Genomic DNA, 13,576 nt, shown 5'->3' with positions numbered 1-13,576 from the left:
ACTTCTACACTTGGTTGAGAATGGCAAATTAATCATCTTTGGTGAACTGTGAAATATTTTTCCTTTCTTAAAAGTTCAAGACACTGGTCAGTTGCAGAGGAGTTAAGTTGACAACACCTTCAGAACTGAATGGCTTCAGGAACCAAGATGGAACTCCTGCTACTTTCTGTCATACCTCCATTGCTTGCAAGGAGACAATAGATGCTAATAGGGCTATACAAAAACTACAGAAGAAAACATTAACAATTCTACCACCACACTGCGCCCATAAGGGTGTTTCCTTTTTAAGGCTTTTGCATCATTTTTCTAAGTTATGAAGTAATGAGTGCAGAACTCTGTTGCAAATCCACGTCCAAAACCGCAGATACATGCACACACACCCCTATGCACATCTCAGTACTGTGTGCAGCAGTTTCTCCTGAGCTCAAAGCAAAGAAACCTAATAATACCTACATCAGAATCCTTTACAGGCCTCACTTTTTCCCCAACATTTTAAACTGCACTCACAAAAGTTATCACTGGATTTAGACATCATTGAATTCTGATGAAAATACAATGCAAACACCTGTTCCAAAGTACCTAAAATCTTAACAGTGGATCTAAACGATTACAATGGAAGAACACTATAAAATCAGAGCATAGAAATTAAGGTCCAGATTCCAACTTCTCAGATTTTGCTTCTTTTGGAGGAATGTAGATCTTGATCCTTATTCTTTATAAAACGCACACCGTGGAGATCAACATATCTCTCCTTTTCTTCCAAAGGAGACCAAATGAGCTAGTATATTAATGGAGAGGCTATTTAGATAATTTGAAGTCCAAAGATCATACAAGAAGACATGAAATGAAGCTAAAAGAAGCAAGCCGGGAAGGCTGCTATCAACACTGTCAACACAAAGGCACTAAGCTAAACCAGAATGACATTAAAATAAAATAAAATAAAATAAAATAAAATAAAATAAAATAAAATAAAATAAAATAAAATAGCCAAATACTGGGCCAAGCCCAGCTATCAAGCATGAACTATTTATGCTGTTAATTTTTTATAGTGAAAGGTGTGCTTTGTCCTTCCAAAGGAGCCAACAGAGCATGGCTGAAATCAGTGACCGCGGACATAGTCGAGATAGATGACCCTTACAGGATACATCTCAGGCCTTCCTTCAAGCCCTGCTCTCCTGGACCATGGTTTCTCAACACACATCATCACATGGCTAGAGATAGTCACTGCAATCCAAGCAGGACATTGTGTCTGCACATTGTCAAATCCTTCATTTAAGACCTGCAGCAGCTCTTGACATAGAGGTTAAGTGCTATGTAAATGTCTCATTTGAGCACTTAGGACTTTGCTACCATCAGATTGTGTACTGATGGAGTTCTGAAACACTTGCAGTTAGCCCTTCAGTTGCGTTCTCCTTTCACTGCTGAGCTGTGGATTGTGCAAAACTCCTGAAGCATGGCACACAAATGACAGTTTTGTCAGCTCTGGCCATTTTTTATGAAGCTTGGTTTCCTTCTTACAGTCCAGCTGCAGAAATCAAGAGATGACATCAGTGTCTCAGTTTCTCACTATTAAAAACAAATACGCCATTTCTGGCCCTCAGCATGATCGAAAAATGCCTGAAAAAGGCTATTGAAATCGGCATCAAAGCTTGTTATCCATAAGGCAATATATGAACAGCAACAATTTTTTTTTTTTAAAGCCATGATTTGGAGTCAATCTTGTGATTTTCGGTGCTTGGTTCATGACTTTGAATGCCCAAAGTGGGCAGTGTTAAGAGCAGACATAGCAAATGCCCAACACACACAGCTCACCTGTGGATTGCAACAAACAAACAAGTTTGTTTGATTAACTCCACTGGAAATAATATTTTAAGGGGTAAAACGATTCCACAAAGATGACATGTTGGCATTTGAAATGAGAAGAATACAGTGCATGTAAAAGTGCAATAATCCTTAATAACTAACTCAAAAGAAGCATCATCCCCAGGGATAAGAAGGTAATTCACTCTCCATATTTAATTTGTTTCTAAGCTGCTTTTGAAACAAGACAGCTAAATAGTAAGTTGGCTTGTGATCCTAGGCTTGACTGCTGGACTTAATATAATCATGCCATTGATTCAGCATACATTTCAAACTTAGTCACAGGAAGCAAAATCAGGTGGGATAATTCTTTAAGCTGTTTAAGCAAAAGATTGCACATGGGGTACATTTAGAAACAGGAGTCTGTTTACTGCGAGCAACAGGTGAGAGATAACATGCTGCTTCACCGAGTGACTGCAGCTAACTCTGTGAACAGTCTTGTGCCTAAAGATTGTATTTCAAATTGTGTTTCAAGACATAGCCTTTGGAAATGCACGGCAGTCTAGGGTTTCAGTCTACGTTAAAGGAACGGGGGACGACAATGCACTTGATTAGACTGAATCTCATCAGTAAGATCTTGCAAAGGGAATGGAAAACTCTGGCTTGTGATAAAACCACCTCAACACTGCTTCATCTGTTAAAAAACAATACTGGAAGTGTTTTTAAAAACCCAACACTTTTATTCTACATTTTTGAATTGTCTCCACCGTTGTGGCTTTATTCTTTAGCTGCTGGGGCCAGAATCAGCTTGACAAATGCTGTCGGATTCATGTTTCAGCCGTGTTACTGAAACCTTCCAGGAGCAGATAAGAGTGTATTGACCACTTTAGGAACAGGAATGTGCAGATAAGACAGGATGTGCATGTTCTGCCAACGTCCTTTGCAGACAACCAACTCTAAACTGGATGATTACTCTAATGATGCACCTTGACTACGTTTACAATACAGTCTTGTGGAAAAAAAATTAGCAAATATTGATTTTTAAGAAAAAATAGCATTACAGGCAACTAATACACAACAGCTACAGTAATGTCTGTCTTAAATGTGTACTGCGCAGAGTCCTTAAACTGCTCTTATTGCAAATATCCAAGGCCTGCTCTAGAAACCATAACAGTCTGAACCTTTTAAATGCAAATTTGTCCTATTTATCTGGTCGCAACCCAGTGAGTAGAATCCAATAACTCACCATACAGGATTATATAGCAGAAGGTAATTGCAACTAACTAATACCTGGATGGCATTTAAACACATATTGTATTATTTCAATGAGATGAGACAGAATAATATTTACATTGCTATGAGCATCTTCTGTTTACAGAAATTGAATTTACAGTTCAGTAAGGTATGCAGGCGTTACATCAAGAATGAGATGAGACCATTTAAAGTCTTGTGAATTATTGATATAAATTCATTTTGTTTTGTTTCATGCACCGGCGCTTCTTGCAGTGGCACCAGAAGAGCAGTGCAGTTTATAATAAGAGAAAAAAAAAAGAAGAGGAAAGAGCAAATGTGAAATGGTGTAATTTATTCACAATTGCTTTGAAATTCTATCTGAATTGTCTCATTATTATTCACGCATTAGAAAAAATGGTCTGAAACATGACAGCATGGGTAAATAGATGCAGAGCTTGGAAAATAGGTAATTTGACTGAAGTATTCATGGCCATTATTAAACAAATGTTATATTGCTTTTGGATAAATCCGTTGATTTTATTTAATTTATCATTGTTTTCATGATAGCAAGGTAAGTAATACCATTTGTTCCTAATGCTCTGAAATGAACAAAACAGGTGTAAATTGATGCCACATGGAATTACATTGTTTCAACAGCAGTTGGTTAGTTAAACTTCCAGAGAGTTTCATGAAGAATCTGCATACACTTATTAATGGAGTTTTACATACAATATCAATGCTTAGAATGTAGCATTCCCATTAAAATCTGCTTTCACTGAGTCTCACTTCGCAAGAAGAGATTGTTCTGTGAAGAAGAATCTTGGATGAGTATTCATTTGAGACTAACAGTAAAACTGAAAGAAAATTCACAGATTTAGCATAGGAACGGCAGAGGAGACTATGAAAGCTAATATTTTGAAATTGCCTAAAAACTGCAATAAACTGTGCTGCCTACTGAAATTACTAAGCCAACAATAAATAGGTAGAATGGAATATCAAAACCTCATTGCATAGTGTGTCATCTTTCTTTAATGAGGCATTCCTTCAACCTTTTACCTCTTAACACCTTTGGTGATCATACATTATGTACCTGTTAGATATTCAACATTTTCTTCTGGAGATTAAGCCTATTGGAAGTATGAAATCTTAGTAATGTACTGCGTAAGGTAAGAATGCCAGAATTAAGTGGTGAAAAGCTTGGTACAGGTTCAGAAGATGATTTTGAGTGAATAGCTATAAGTTCTACTAATTTATTTCAAAAGGGACTTCTCATATATACCCTCAAATATTTAAGACGCTTTGTACTATTTCTCAGGAATCCATATCTTCTCAAAGTGCTTTTTTGTTTTCACTTGAAGGCAGCATGGACTTTAAACAATACTGCAGGGAATGTACCGTTCCATAAAGCACATAAGGATGGCAGGATCCAGGAGACACAAGGCATAGAAAATTGTCGAAAATGATTAGATGGTACAACACATACTGCTCTTAAGTCATAAGTTCCATTTACGATGACTTCTACTTCCAATAGATAGGATATTAAAAAATGCAATAAAAATGAAGTTACATGAATAAATTTCCAGAAATGAGTGGAATTCCACCAGTGATCGTCTGTGCGCTGGTAGAGGTAGAAGAATGGGGATGTTATGAGCAGGGCAGCAGTCACTACAACAAATGAGCCTCAATGTGGAGCCAGTGGAGTCCTTGGCGAACGTAACGAACCAGATTGGTCATACTGCTGTGTTGTGTTAAGGGTCCCATCACTGAGTCCAGGTCTACAAAGAATTCTGCAATACATAGGAAGCAGAAGTTATTGTCTTGGGCAGTGGTACATGGGTTATCATGATTTCACATGCATTAGCAGCAGTGTACTTTGCGCGTTCCTATGTTCTTGTACACATCCATACATGGGCAGTAGGAAATAACTAAACAAAGGCAAAAAACATATAAATTAGGTCAAATTAGACTTTCCATGCTGGAAGCACACCCCAGTGTGGTATGACTGCTTGCTGTAGTGAGCTTGGAATCGTAGAATCACCAAGGTTGGAAAAGAGCTCTGAGATTATCCAGTCCAACCACCCACCTATCATCAATATTTCCCATGAAACTATGTCACATGGTACAACATCTTCACTTTCAGTTTTTTAAGTCTAGCCTAGGCTTGCTGTGTGATTTAAATAGTGGGAATGAACTGCAGCACTTTCTTTTCTACGCTGCATCTTCTCCTGGGCATGAAGAGCTAGTCTGCATCCTAAAAACCCTTCTTGCTCTTTCTCCTAGCCTTCTATTTCTGCTTCTCCCATTGCACTGGTTTTAGCCATTTGCTCATTCAGCTTCAGGCTCCAGAGTGGATGTTTGGAGTGGGAAGGGTGGAGGAAGAGGAGAGAGGCAAAAGGGGAGTAAAACAGCAAGTAGGAGATAGGAGCCTCCGAGGGGAAAGAAGAGATGTGTAAAGACCCTGGGATTTGATGCTAGGAAGGGTTATCAAGAAATCACCAAACAGAGAGACGCAGGTAGAAAGAACACACAGGTTGAGAGAACAAAGTATATCATGTTCTCTAGGTGAAAAGCTAATCCTGTTATGGTCAACAGACACTTCCTAACTGCTTTCAATGGAGAATTGAATCGTGCCTTCCATTGTCTCACAGAATTATGCTCACTAGGGCACAGACAATCCCACACATGCAACATTTACACTATATTTAGGAGAGTGGGAGTCTAGTCTCAGTTAAAGGCCTTTCAGCTTTCAGAGTCAGATAACAATCAACAACCACAACAATGGCTCAGACCTTGCATTCTCACCCTATCTAAAATCCAGTGTGAGGCACACAGCCAATCAACAATTGGCTGCTGGTCTGGAGTACAGATGTCAGTTACAAAAACATTATCAATATTTTCTTCAGCAAGTAAGTACCGCTTTGAGGTTTTCTATCCAAGTATTGATAGCCTGACCCTGGTCAGCGTGAAAACTATGGTACTATCACAGCACAAAGTGATTTGGCTGGAGGCAAGCATATAATGAAAGCTTAGAGCTATCACCAGTTGAGTTAAGATGCTGCAGTTAGCAGTTACTGCTCATCTTCCTTCCTCTGTCTTTTATTCCCCTCCTCCAGTGCGAAATCAATACAAATAGGAGTGAAAAAACTTACTGTCTGCATTCTAGTTACCTCATTCTAGGCTCAAATAAATAATAATTTTAAACACTGAGGATTCACCTTAGAGCTTAATTTTGGTTTAACAACTTCAAAATATTTCTCAAAAAAAGCCATAAGCACTGAAGCCACTTACTAAACTCATATGTGAAAGAGCAGGCCTTCATCACTATAGAGTTGACTGTTTTCTACTGTAGACAAGAAGTGCTGTTATCTTTGGAAGCTTTAAAAAATATCTCATTTGGCAAAGTCAGCTGAGAATTTGATTGTGTGAATGGTGAAAAACTCTCTCAGTGACCCACTGTGAACCAGAACATGGGTTGGCTTGGGGAAGCCTGTCATTTTGCCTGCAGATACAGGTTTCATAACAAATGCCATCTATTTTCCCACACATTCTAAGCTGCACAGACATGGTGAAATTCAACCAGAGGTGCACGGCAGATTGTTTCTGCTTTGCTTTTCAAAACCAGATTGGCTTGGCAGGTCATAGTTCTGCTGCTCTTCCTCTTGCTATGCTTTTTTATTTTAATGGCACATCTTTTGTCAAGCTGACAAGAAAGGCTTCTCTCTCCTGCTCTGAGCCAGATGGACATGAGTCAAGTCCAAACTGGGAGCGTGGCATATTTAGAGGAAGACAAAACCTAAGATGACAGCCATGCACATGGGGAAGCTTCAAAGCTCTGATAATGTGGCAGAGATCTCTTGTGTCTGCATGGACATGACCAAAGCAACATCTATGACAGCAATAAGACCCAGAAGTAAAGGCTATTAGATGTTACAATGATGGGGCCGCATTTTTATTCGAACTATGTTAGCTCATCAGAGACATGTCCTTGGGCAAGACAGCCCCTGTGATTCAGAAGACAACAGAAACAATGAGAGCTGACCACAAAAAAAAAAAAAAAAAAAAAGAAAAAAGAAAGAAAAAAAGTGACTAGAACTGTTTTTTGACAGAAGATTCATTTTCCATTTAAATCCTTTTGTTTCCTCCCCTCTCTCCCTCCCCTCCCTCCTTCCTTCCCCTCTTCTTTTTTTTGGAGGGGACTGAGGAGGGGAAGGACAGCTCTTACTTCCAGGAAACAAGAAATCGCCTTTTTTTTTTTTTTTTTTTTTTTAGGATGAACCAACTGATTAAACACGCCTAAATCAAGAGATTTGTTCTTTACTTGGGCTTCAAGGTTGAGCCTGAAGTTCGCACTTGTCCTATCTGCTTTCATGAGACATGTTGAACATTCAGTCCCCAGGCTGGTGAACCAGAGCTTGTTCATGGCAACGTATGGTCCAGATGGATAATATTACTTATAACAATGTAATAATGGATCAGACTCGTCCCAGCCAGCAAGATATTGGGGTTTTGAATGATGTAAGAGATACAGGTGACAAGTACTAAATATCATTACAGGTGGAGTTCATCAAATTCTGTAATATTTTTCATGAAATAATGTCTAAGATATAGCCTTCTCCAAATGAAATCTGTCATGTGATAGATATGATTATCACAGAAGTTCTCATATATTTTTATTACAGCATGCATTTTTTGAATTGTAGTTTAATTGTATTTAAATATGCAACTTTAAATCTAGTACTTAATTAGAAATGAGATATCTTTTCAGATAAAATGCAAAGACAGACACTATAGCACATATGAAACTCTGATCTCTCTACAATGGATTATAACATTTAAATGAAATTTGAAGTAACATGAACTTTCCATTCACTGTAACAAGGCTGCAGGTTGTGAAACAAGATATGAAGGAACAGGGCACAACCCTAGATATCTTGCCCATGTGAGAAACTCTTATTTATGCATCCAGTCCCACTAAAGGCAAGGGACTGCCCATCTGAATGAAGATTACTTCTGTACGGCTTTGCAGAATTGGGCTTATCTGACTGTAAATCAAAAGGAGAACAAAGAAGAGTGTTGAGGGAGAAAAGCAGAAAGAGTCAGCAGGTTTTTTCTCATCCAGCTCTAGGGCTGATAACAGCACTGGCTGGATACATTTTCTGTCTGTTGGCTGAATGCCTGAGCTATTTTGACTCAATACCAAGCAGAACATTTAACAACTCCACAACACACAGGGCTAATTACAAGACTATCACCATCCTTCTCCTATCAGAGCATCTTTCTGCATTCCCACTGTAATATTATGCAGTACATTTGACAGGGAATCACTTTCATACTTTGTGAAAATGGATGTAAATATGGAAAAAATCCAAAATGCTACTAAATTAACCAGTGCAAACAAAAGCAAGAAGCAGTAGGGAGGACTGGGCAAAACTTCTATCCTTGTCCAGGGATAGATCATTATAACCCACTATTCAGACATAAAAACCTATAAATCTCAAGCTTGGTTTCTCTAACTCAGTGGAAATTTGCCACTGACATTACTGGGACTAAGATCAAACTGCATAGAGCAAGCTCATTTGTCAGGGGAAGCCAGCCATCTGAAATCCTGGTATTATTTAAGAGAATGAGCCAATTCATGATGAGAATACTTCCCAGTTAGGCCCTGCACCTCCAGTATGAAAGAAAGCTTTGTCAGCGATTTCTGTAAGGCCATGGCTGGAATCTGAATAATTATGGGGCAGCTCACAGATAGGCCAAATCTGTCCCTTAGTTACACCTCTGCAACTCCACTATACCCAATATAACCTACTTTCAAACTACTTGGCAAAAGTCTTTTAAAATAACTGTAGTAAAGACTTACATTTTGATGTTAGGAATAAGGAAGTGGATTTGCAATCCAAAATAAGAGAACCAAGGTTGTTTTTTTTAATAGGCATGTCCTAACCAGACTCCCTGCATAAATATGACATCTTATGTTTGCTTACTATCCCAACCAGCATTTTAACAGTCTTAAACCGTTTGACAGAGCAGTCTGAAAATAACCTCAGTGCTCTATGAGAAGCTGAAACTGTGAACGAATTCACAGACTCAAAAGCTCTCATCAATTGGGGCTCATGTTTGCTAAATTATTTGCCAGCTGCTCTGATAACCCCACGTTCAGCTTGTTACACATCTCCCCTCTGTGCTTGACAAGAGAAGATATGCCTTGGCTACAGTGACCAGCAAACAGATTTAGTCTGTTTGCTCAAGCTGTCACAGTTGTGTTCTTAGATGTGGTTGTTTTGGGTCCAACTCCAAATAAGACCTATGAGAACAGAAAGCAAGCTAAAGCAGATAAGCCCAAGCAGACAAAGAAGAAGCGTGCAGGGCACCTTTATTCTCCTTCGTCAGCTTGTCAGCCATGTCCCAGTGCTCGTAGCTTCGCAGAACATTGTTGGTGATGTTGACGTGGCTGGCAGCCATGTGGTGGATGCGCTGAGGGATGGTGATGGTCCCCGCTGAGGAGGAGCCAGTGGTGCCTGCACTGCCTCCAGCAGAGCTGACAGGGGATGGACTCAGGGACATAGGCGATGGTGTTTCTGTGCTCCTGCAAGAAAGAAAGGGAGTGAGTCCCCTTTATGCATACTGCCAACCTAAATGCACTTGAAAAACCAACTCTGCACCCCAGTGAGGCAAGAATGTGCAACAGTATATTCTGGTTTTATGAGAGAGGAGAACTTATAAACTGGGACTGATTGAAACTAAGAAGGAATTTAATTCTCCCTACAAATGAACGTGTTATTTAAAAAAAAGAATCACACACTTGTCTATCCTAAAAATAGAGCAATCTTTCAGAGAAAGAAATATCTCATAGCTGCAATGATTTTTCTACCTGCTGCCAGAAGCTGCTATGGCGGTTAGAAAACACTCAATGTGCAATATCAGCCAATTATTAAAGCATTCTGTGGAAACCACAATGACAGTTTGCTCCAAATGCAGTCATCACAATAAGTGAAGTGTGAGTCTTAAAGCACCCTGCAGAGCAGCATTAGGAGCTGAGGGTACTGCAGGATTATGAATATCTCTATAGGATTCTTTAAGACTGGCTATGGAAATTTGGTTCTAATTGCCTACAGTTCATCTGCACAAGTTTATACAGAGCAGTGTCTTAAGTTACCTACTTAGAGCAGTATTAATGTTCTAATATAGATTTTCCTTTAATTCCAACACCAGTGATTAGGAATCACCTACTGGCTGCAGGCAGCATGGAGGTCAGCACAGCAAGCTCATGTTTAGAGCTGTGCAGGGCTGAATGCTCACATTCAGCTATTCTCTTTGAAAATTGGTTTCAGTGAACAAGATCAAGGGTTCCAAAAATCTCTCCTCTTGCACCCATTTGGAAGCACTTACCTAAACAAATGCTTTCAATTTACTATAGAGCACACTTGAAATGCAGGGTCAAGATGCTCCTGCTGCTCAGTTCATGAAGCAAAGACCCCAAACTAGCTGAGCAGGGATGTTACAATCCCCCTTCTAGAGCTGCAGCCATTGATGTACAACAGCATACAGCTCACTCAGATTTGCTACTGGCCTTATCCAAACCCCAGGGTAGAAAGGTTCCTCTTGGCTTTATGAGCCACCAACAATGACCCTACCCACGAAACCCAGGCACAAACCTGCTGACACCCTGCAGGTGCGGTGCTGGGCTAATAGGCATTAGTGGCAACAGTTCTTGCTGCAGATTTTCCTGCAGTGGCCTGCTATTCCCAGTGCTCAACAAAAAACTCCTCAAGATGTGATACATCCTTTTTCCAGAGCTAGAGAACAAGTTAATTCAGCAGCCAGTAGCTTTTTACACAGCTTATGTGTTATGGTTTGAGCATGTCCTACGGCACAAATGCTTTATTTTTAAGTCTCAAAGCATCCTGGTTACTTGACATGCCAATTCAATGCACAGAAGAACTGAACTATACTCAGTTAGGTCTGGGAGTGGTTAAAAATCATAAGAATCTGAGGGGACTGGGAATATTTTGTTAGAGCCACTTACAATGAGCTGACGCACTTCTGCCAAATAAAGCACATTGTTCATTGGATTTACCCTGTTGTGCACAGCCATTATTACTGTGGTGAGTCTATTAAATCTCTCTATTTCGTGTTTTGTGTTGCTAGAGGTGGGAAACATTTCTGTAATGATACCAGGGAAAACTTGTTTCATTGCCAGCCTGGAACTCAGGCCAACTTCACAGAGGTTCACAATCCTTTCAAAAAAAAGTGGCCAGAAATTCCAGTAAACCAGGCTGAGACTTTTGCTAGTTTGAAATCCTGAGCCAGACAACACTTCATGGCAATACATAAGTTTTGCTTTGTTAAAAAACAGATTTAAGAACATCCTGCTGTCTCCTCCTCTTGAACCACTGATCTGCCTTCAGTGGTGCCACATCCTGATGGCGTTTGGTCACTCCTATGCAGTATGTGGCTTTTTTTCCCCATCTGGTTGAAAAGCGCAGAAAGATAAGAAACTGCAGAGCCAGCAGCTCTGGGGAAGGCAGAGGGTCTCCCAGTGTCAGCATCAGGCTTAGAGCCACACCCTAAAATATTTCAGAATATCTAAGACAGTATTTTCCTTCAAGCAAAATCATGAAATTTCTGGTTTTGCACTGAATCAGAACAAAATTTGCATGAAAATTTCAATTCTTTGTGAGCCCCTCTACAGTTGTATCATTTTGCTTACTTATTTGGTTGCTATATTTGGTGGCATATTAGGAATGCCTAACAGTTATTTCTCCTCATGAATCACCAGGAAGAGCCCATTAACAAAAATAATTTTCACCTAGAATTCAGCCTACTCAAACAAAGGAGGAATGAAAGGTCAAGTCCTCCTCCTTTGTTTTATCTGTATGTGTGGCCAGGAGAAAGGAGCAGTAGAAAGCCAGATGGCAATAGTTGTGACAAGTTATAGGCAAGGTTGCAATGGCAACACACCTTCACTGAACAGCAGACCATAGCTGCATTACTCTGCTTTCACGTTTCAGTCAAGGATGTTAGTACAGAGCCTCTGGTAATTGGTTGACTAAGTGCCCTCACAGTTCCACCACTATTACACCTCTAGTTTTATTAAAATGCACTTATCATACATCATATATCAACGAAAAATTCATTGGTCTTTCATTACTGAACAAATCACTGAAAAAATCTTTGCAATGAAGGTTAACTTTACTTTGGCTTCCTGAAATGACATGGTTCTTGCTAGCTAATTAACAGATATTTTTATGGCCTTCATTTAGCTGGAGAAGCAAACTGTTAAAGAATTCATCACAGATGCACCATAGCTGCTTTTAGACTTATGAGGAACAAAGAGGAAGGTCTGTATCAGCTCTTCCTTCCCACCCACCTTGGATTGCTCACATGGGTAACTCATTTAGCACAGTGGGAACTTCTCATCCCCACAAGCCGAAGGCAGATATAGTGACCGTTAACATTTAAGATCAATTCTGTAGCCTGCTGGATATTTGAAACACATCTGCAGCTCCCAAACCATTGCATCATGGCCTTGCCTTTGCCTTTAAATGCCCAAACATTCCCCACCTATTTTGGAAACACTTGTTCCCAGATAGAAGTACTTAGCAGAAAATACTCACTTTCCATTGCCGCCCCAAGGTGAGGGGGCCTGTGAGGCTTTTGAAGAGTTCTGTAAGTACAAAACCAAAATGTAAATAAAAGAGATGCAAGAAGGATGAAGTACATTAATACCAAAGACTAAAGGTTCAATGTTGCCTGGTTTAGCTGCAAGAGCTGCAGAGCACATAGCAGAACAGCAACCCTGCACATCAGTCTCATAAACAAGTGGCCCGTGGATGACAGGTAGGTTCCAGTCAGTAGCTTGAAAGGCACTTGATGAAAGAGAGAATGCAATAAAGACCCAGCAAAAACAAAGGTGGTTTACAAAGAATTGCTTTAATTACCATTTAAACTTAGTCTGTAGAATAAGTTCTTCAGAATGCAAATGACTTCTTGTCTTTAGGGAGACCTGCAATCATTAATCGGAACCAAAAGGAATTCTAGTTGATGACTTACCAAAATGCAGTTCCCCCAGGTTACTAGGGAAGTTGTCTTGAGATTCAGATGGGAGGAGAAATAAAACTTCTACATAAGGAACTGCTTGAATTCTCTTGTTTTTATTTAGTTTATTTGCATGAATGGACTTTCCTTACTTGCTTACTCAGTTTGACTCTCACATCTGTGTAGCACCTTGAACAACTCTCTACAAAGACTAAGACTGGATAGTACCTTTCTTAATTCCCATAAAATCACTAGTACCACGGCAGAAGCCATCTACGTGTGCTCTAAGAAAACAATTGATCTGAGGTCCCTTACAAAGAGGTCAGCACAGAGTGAAAATTCAGACATATTTCACAAATTCTCTGCAAAGAATTACCATTGTTATTACAAGATCAATCTGATTCCTATAATCACTACGTTCCATGTGGGGCACAGAGATTCAGTGGAGCTCAGGATCATGCAACTGACTCTGAGAGTAAACTCCTGTCCCTGACTTCTTAATTAT

General features: G+C 39.7%; 1 protein-coding gene across 5 annotated transcripts in view; it reads right to left on the bottom strand.

Annotated features, from left to right (window-relative positions):
• Nucleotides 1-1,008: 1,008 nt before the first annotated feature.
• AFF2 (ALF transcription elongation factor 2) overlaps nt 1,009-13,576 on the bottom strand; it is a 346,941-nt gene continuing 334,373 nt past the window's right edge. For 4 of the 5 annotated variants that reach the window (XM_090150571.1, XM_031602672.2, XM_090150573.1 and 1 more), the window contains 3 exons: nt 12,651-12,700; nt 9,405-9,619; nt 1,010-4,820 (listed from right to left, as the gene is read on the bottom strand). In XM_090150571.1, the coding sequence (XP_090006697.1) occupies nt 4,699-4,820; nt 9,405-9,619; nt 12,651-12,700 (387 nt within the window). In that variant the 3' untranslated portion in view covers nt 1,010-4,698. Of the gene's footprint in view, nt 4,821-9,404; nt 9,620-12,650; nt 12,701-13,576 lie in introns of all 5 variants that reach the window. The other variant, XM_090150572.1, reaches the window with a different exon arrangement.

This window comes from Phasianus colchicus, chromosome 14, assembly GCF_987193195.1.
Source record: "Phasianus colchicus chromosome 14, bPhaCol1.hap1.1, whole genome shotgun sequence".
Lineage (NCBI taxonomy): Eukaryota > Metazoa > Chordata > Aves > Galliformes > Phasianidae > Phasianus > Phasianus colchicus.
The sequence above is the reverse complement of the archived record's forward strand: the minus strand, read 5'-3'. Positions and strand labels throughout refer to the sequence as shown.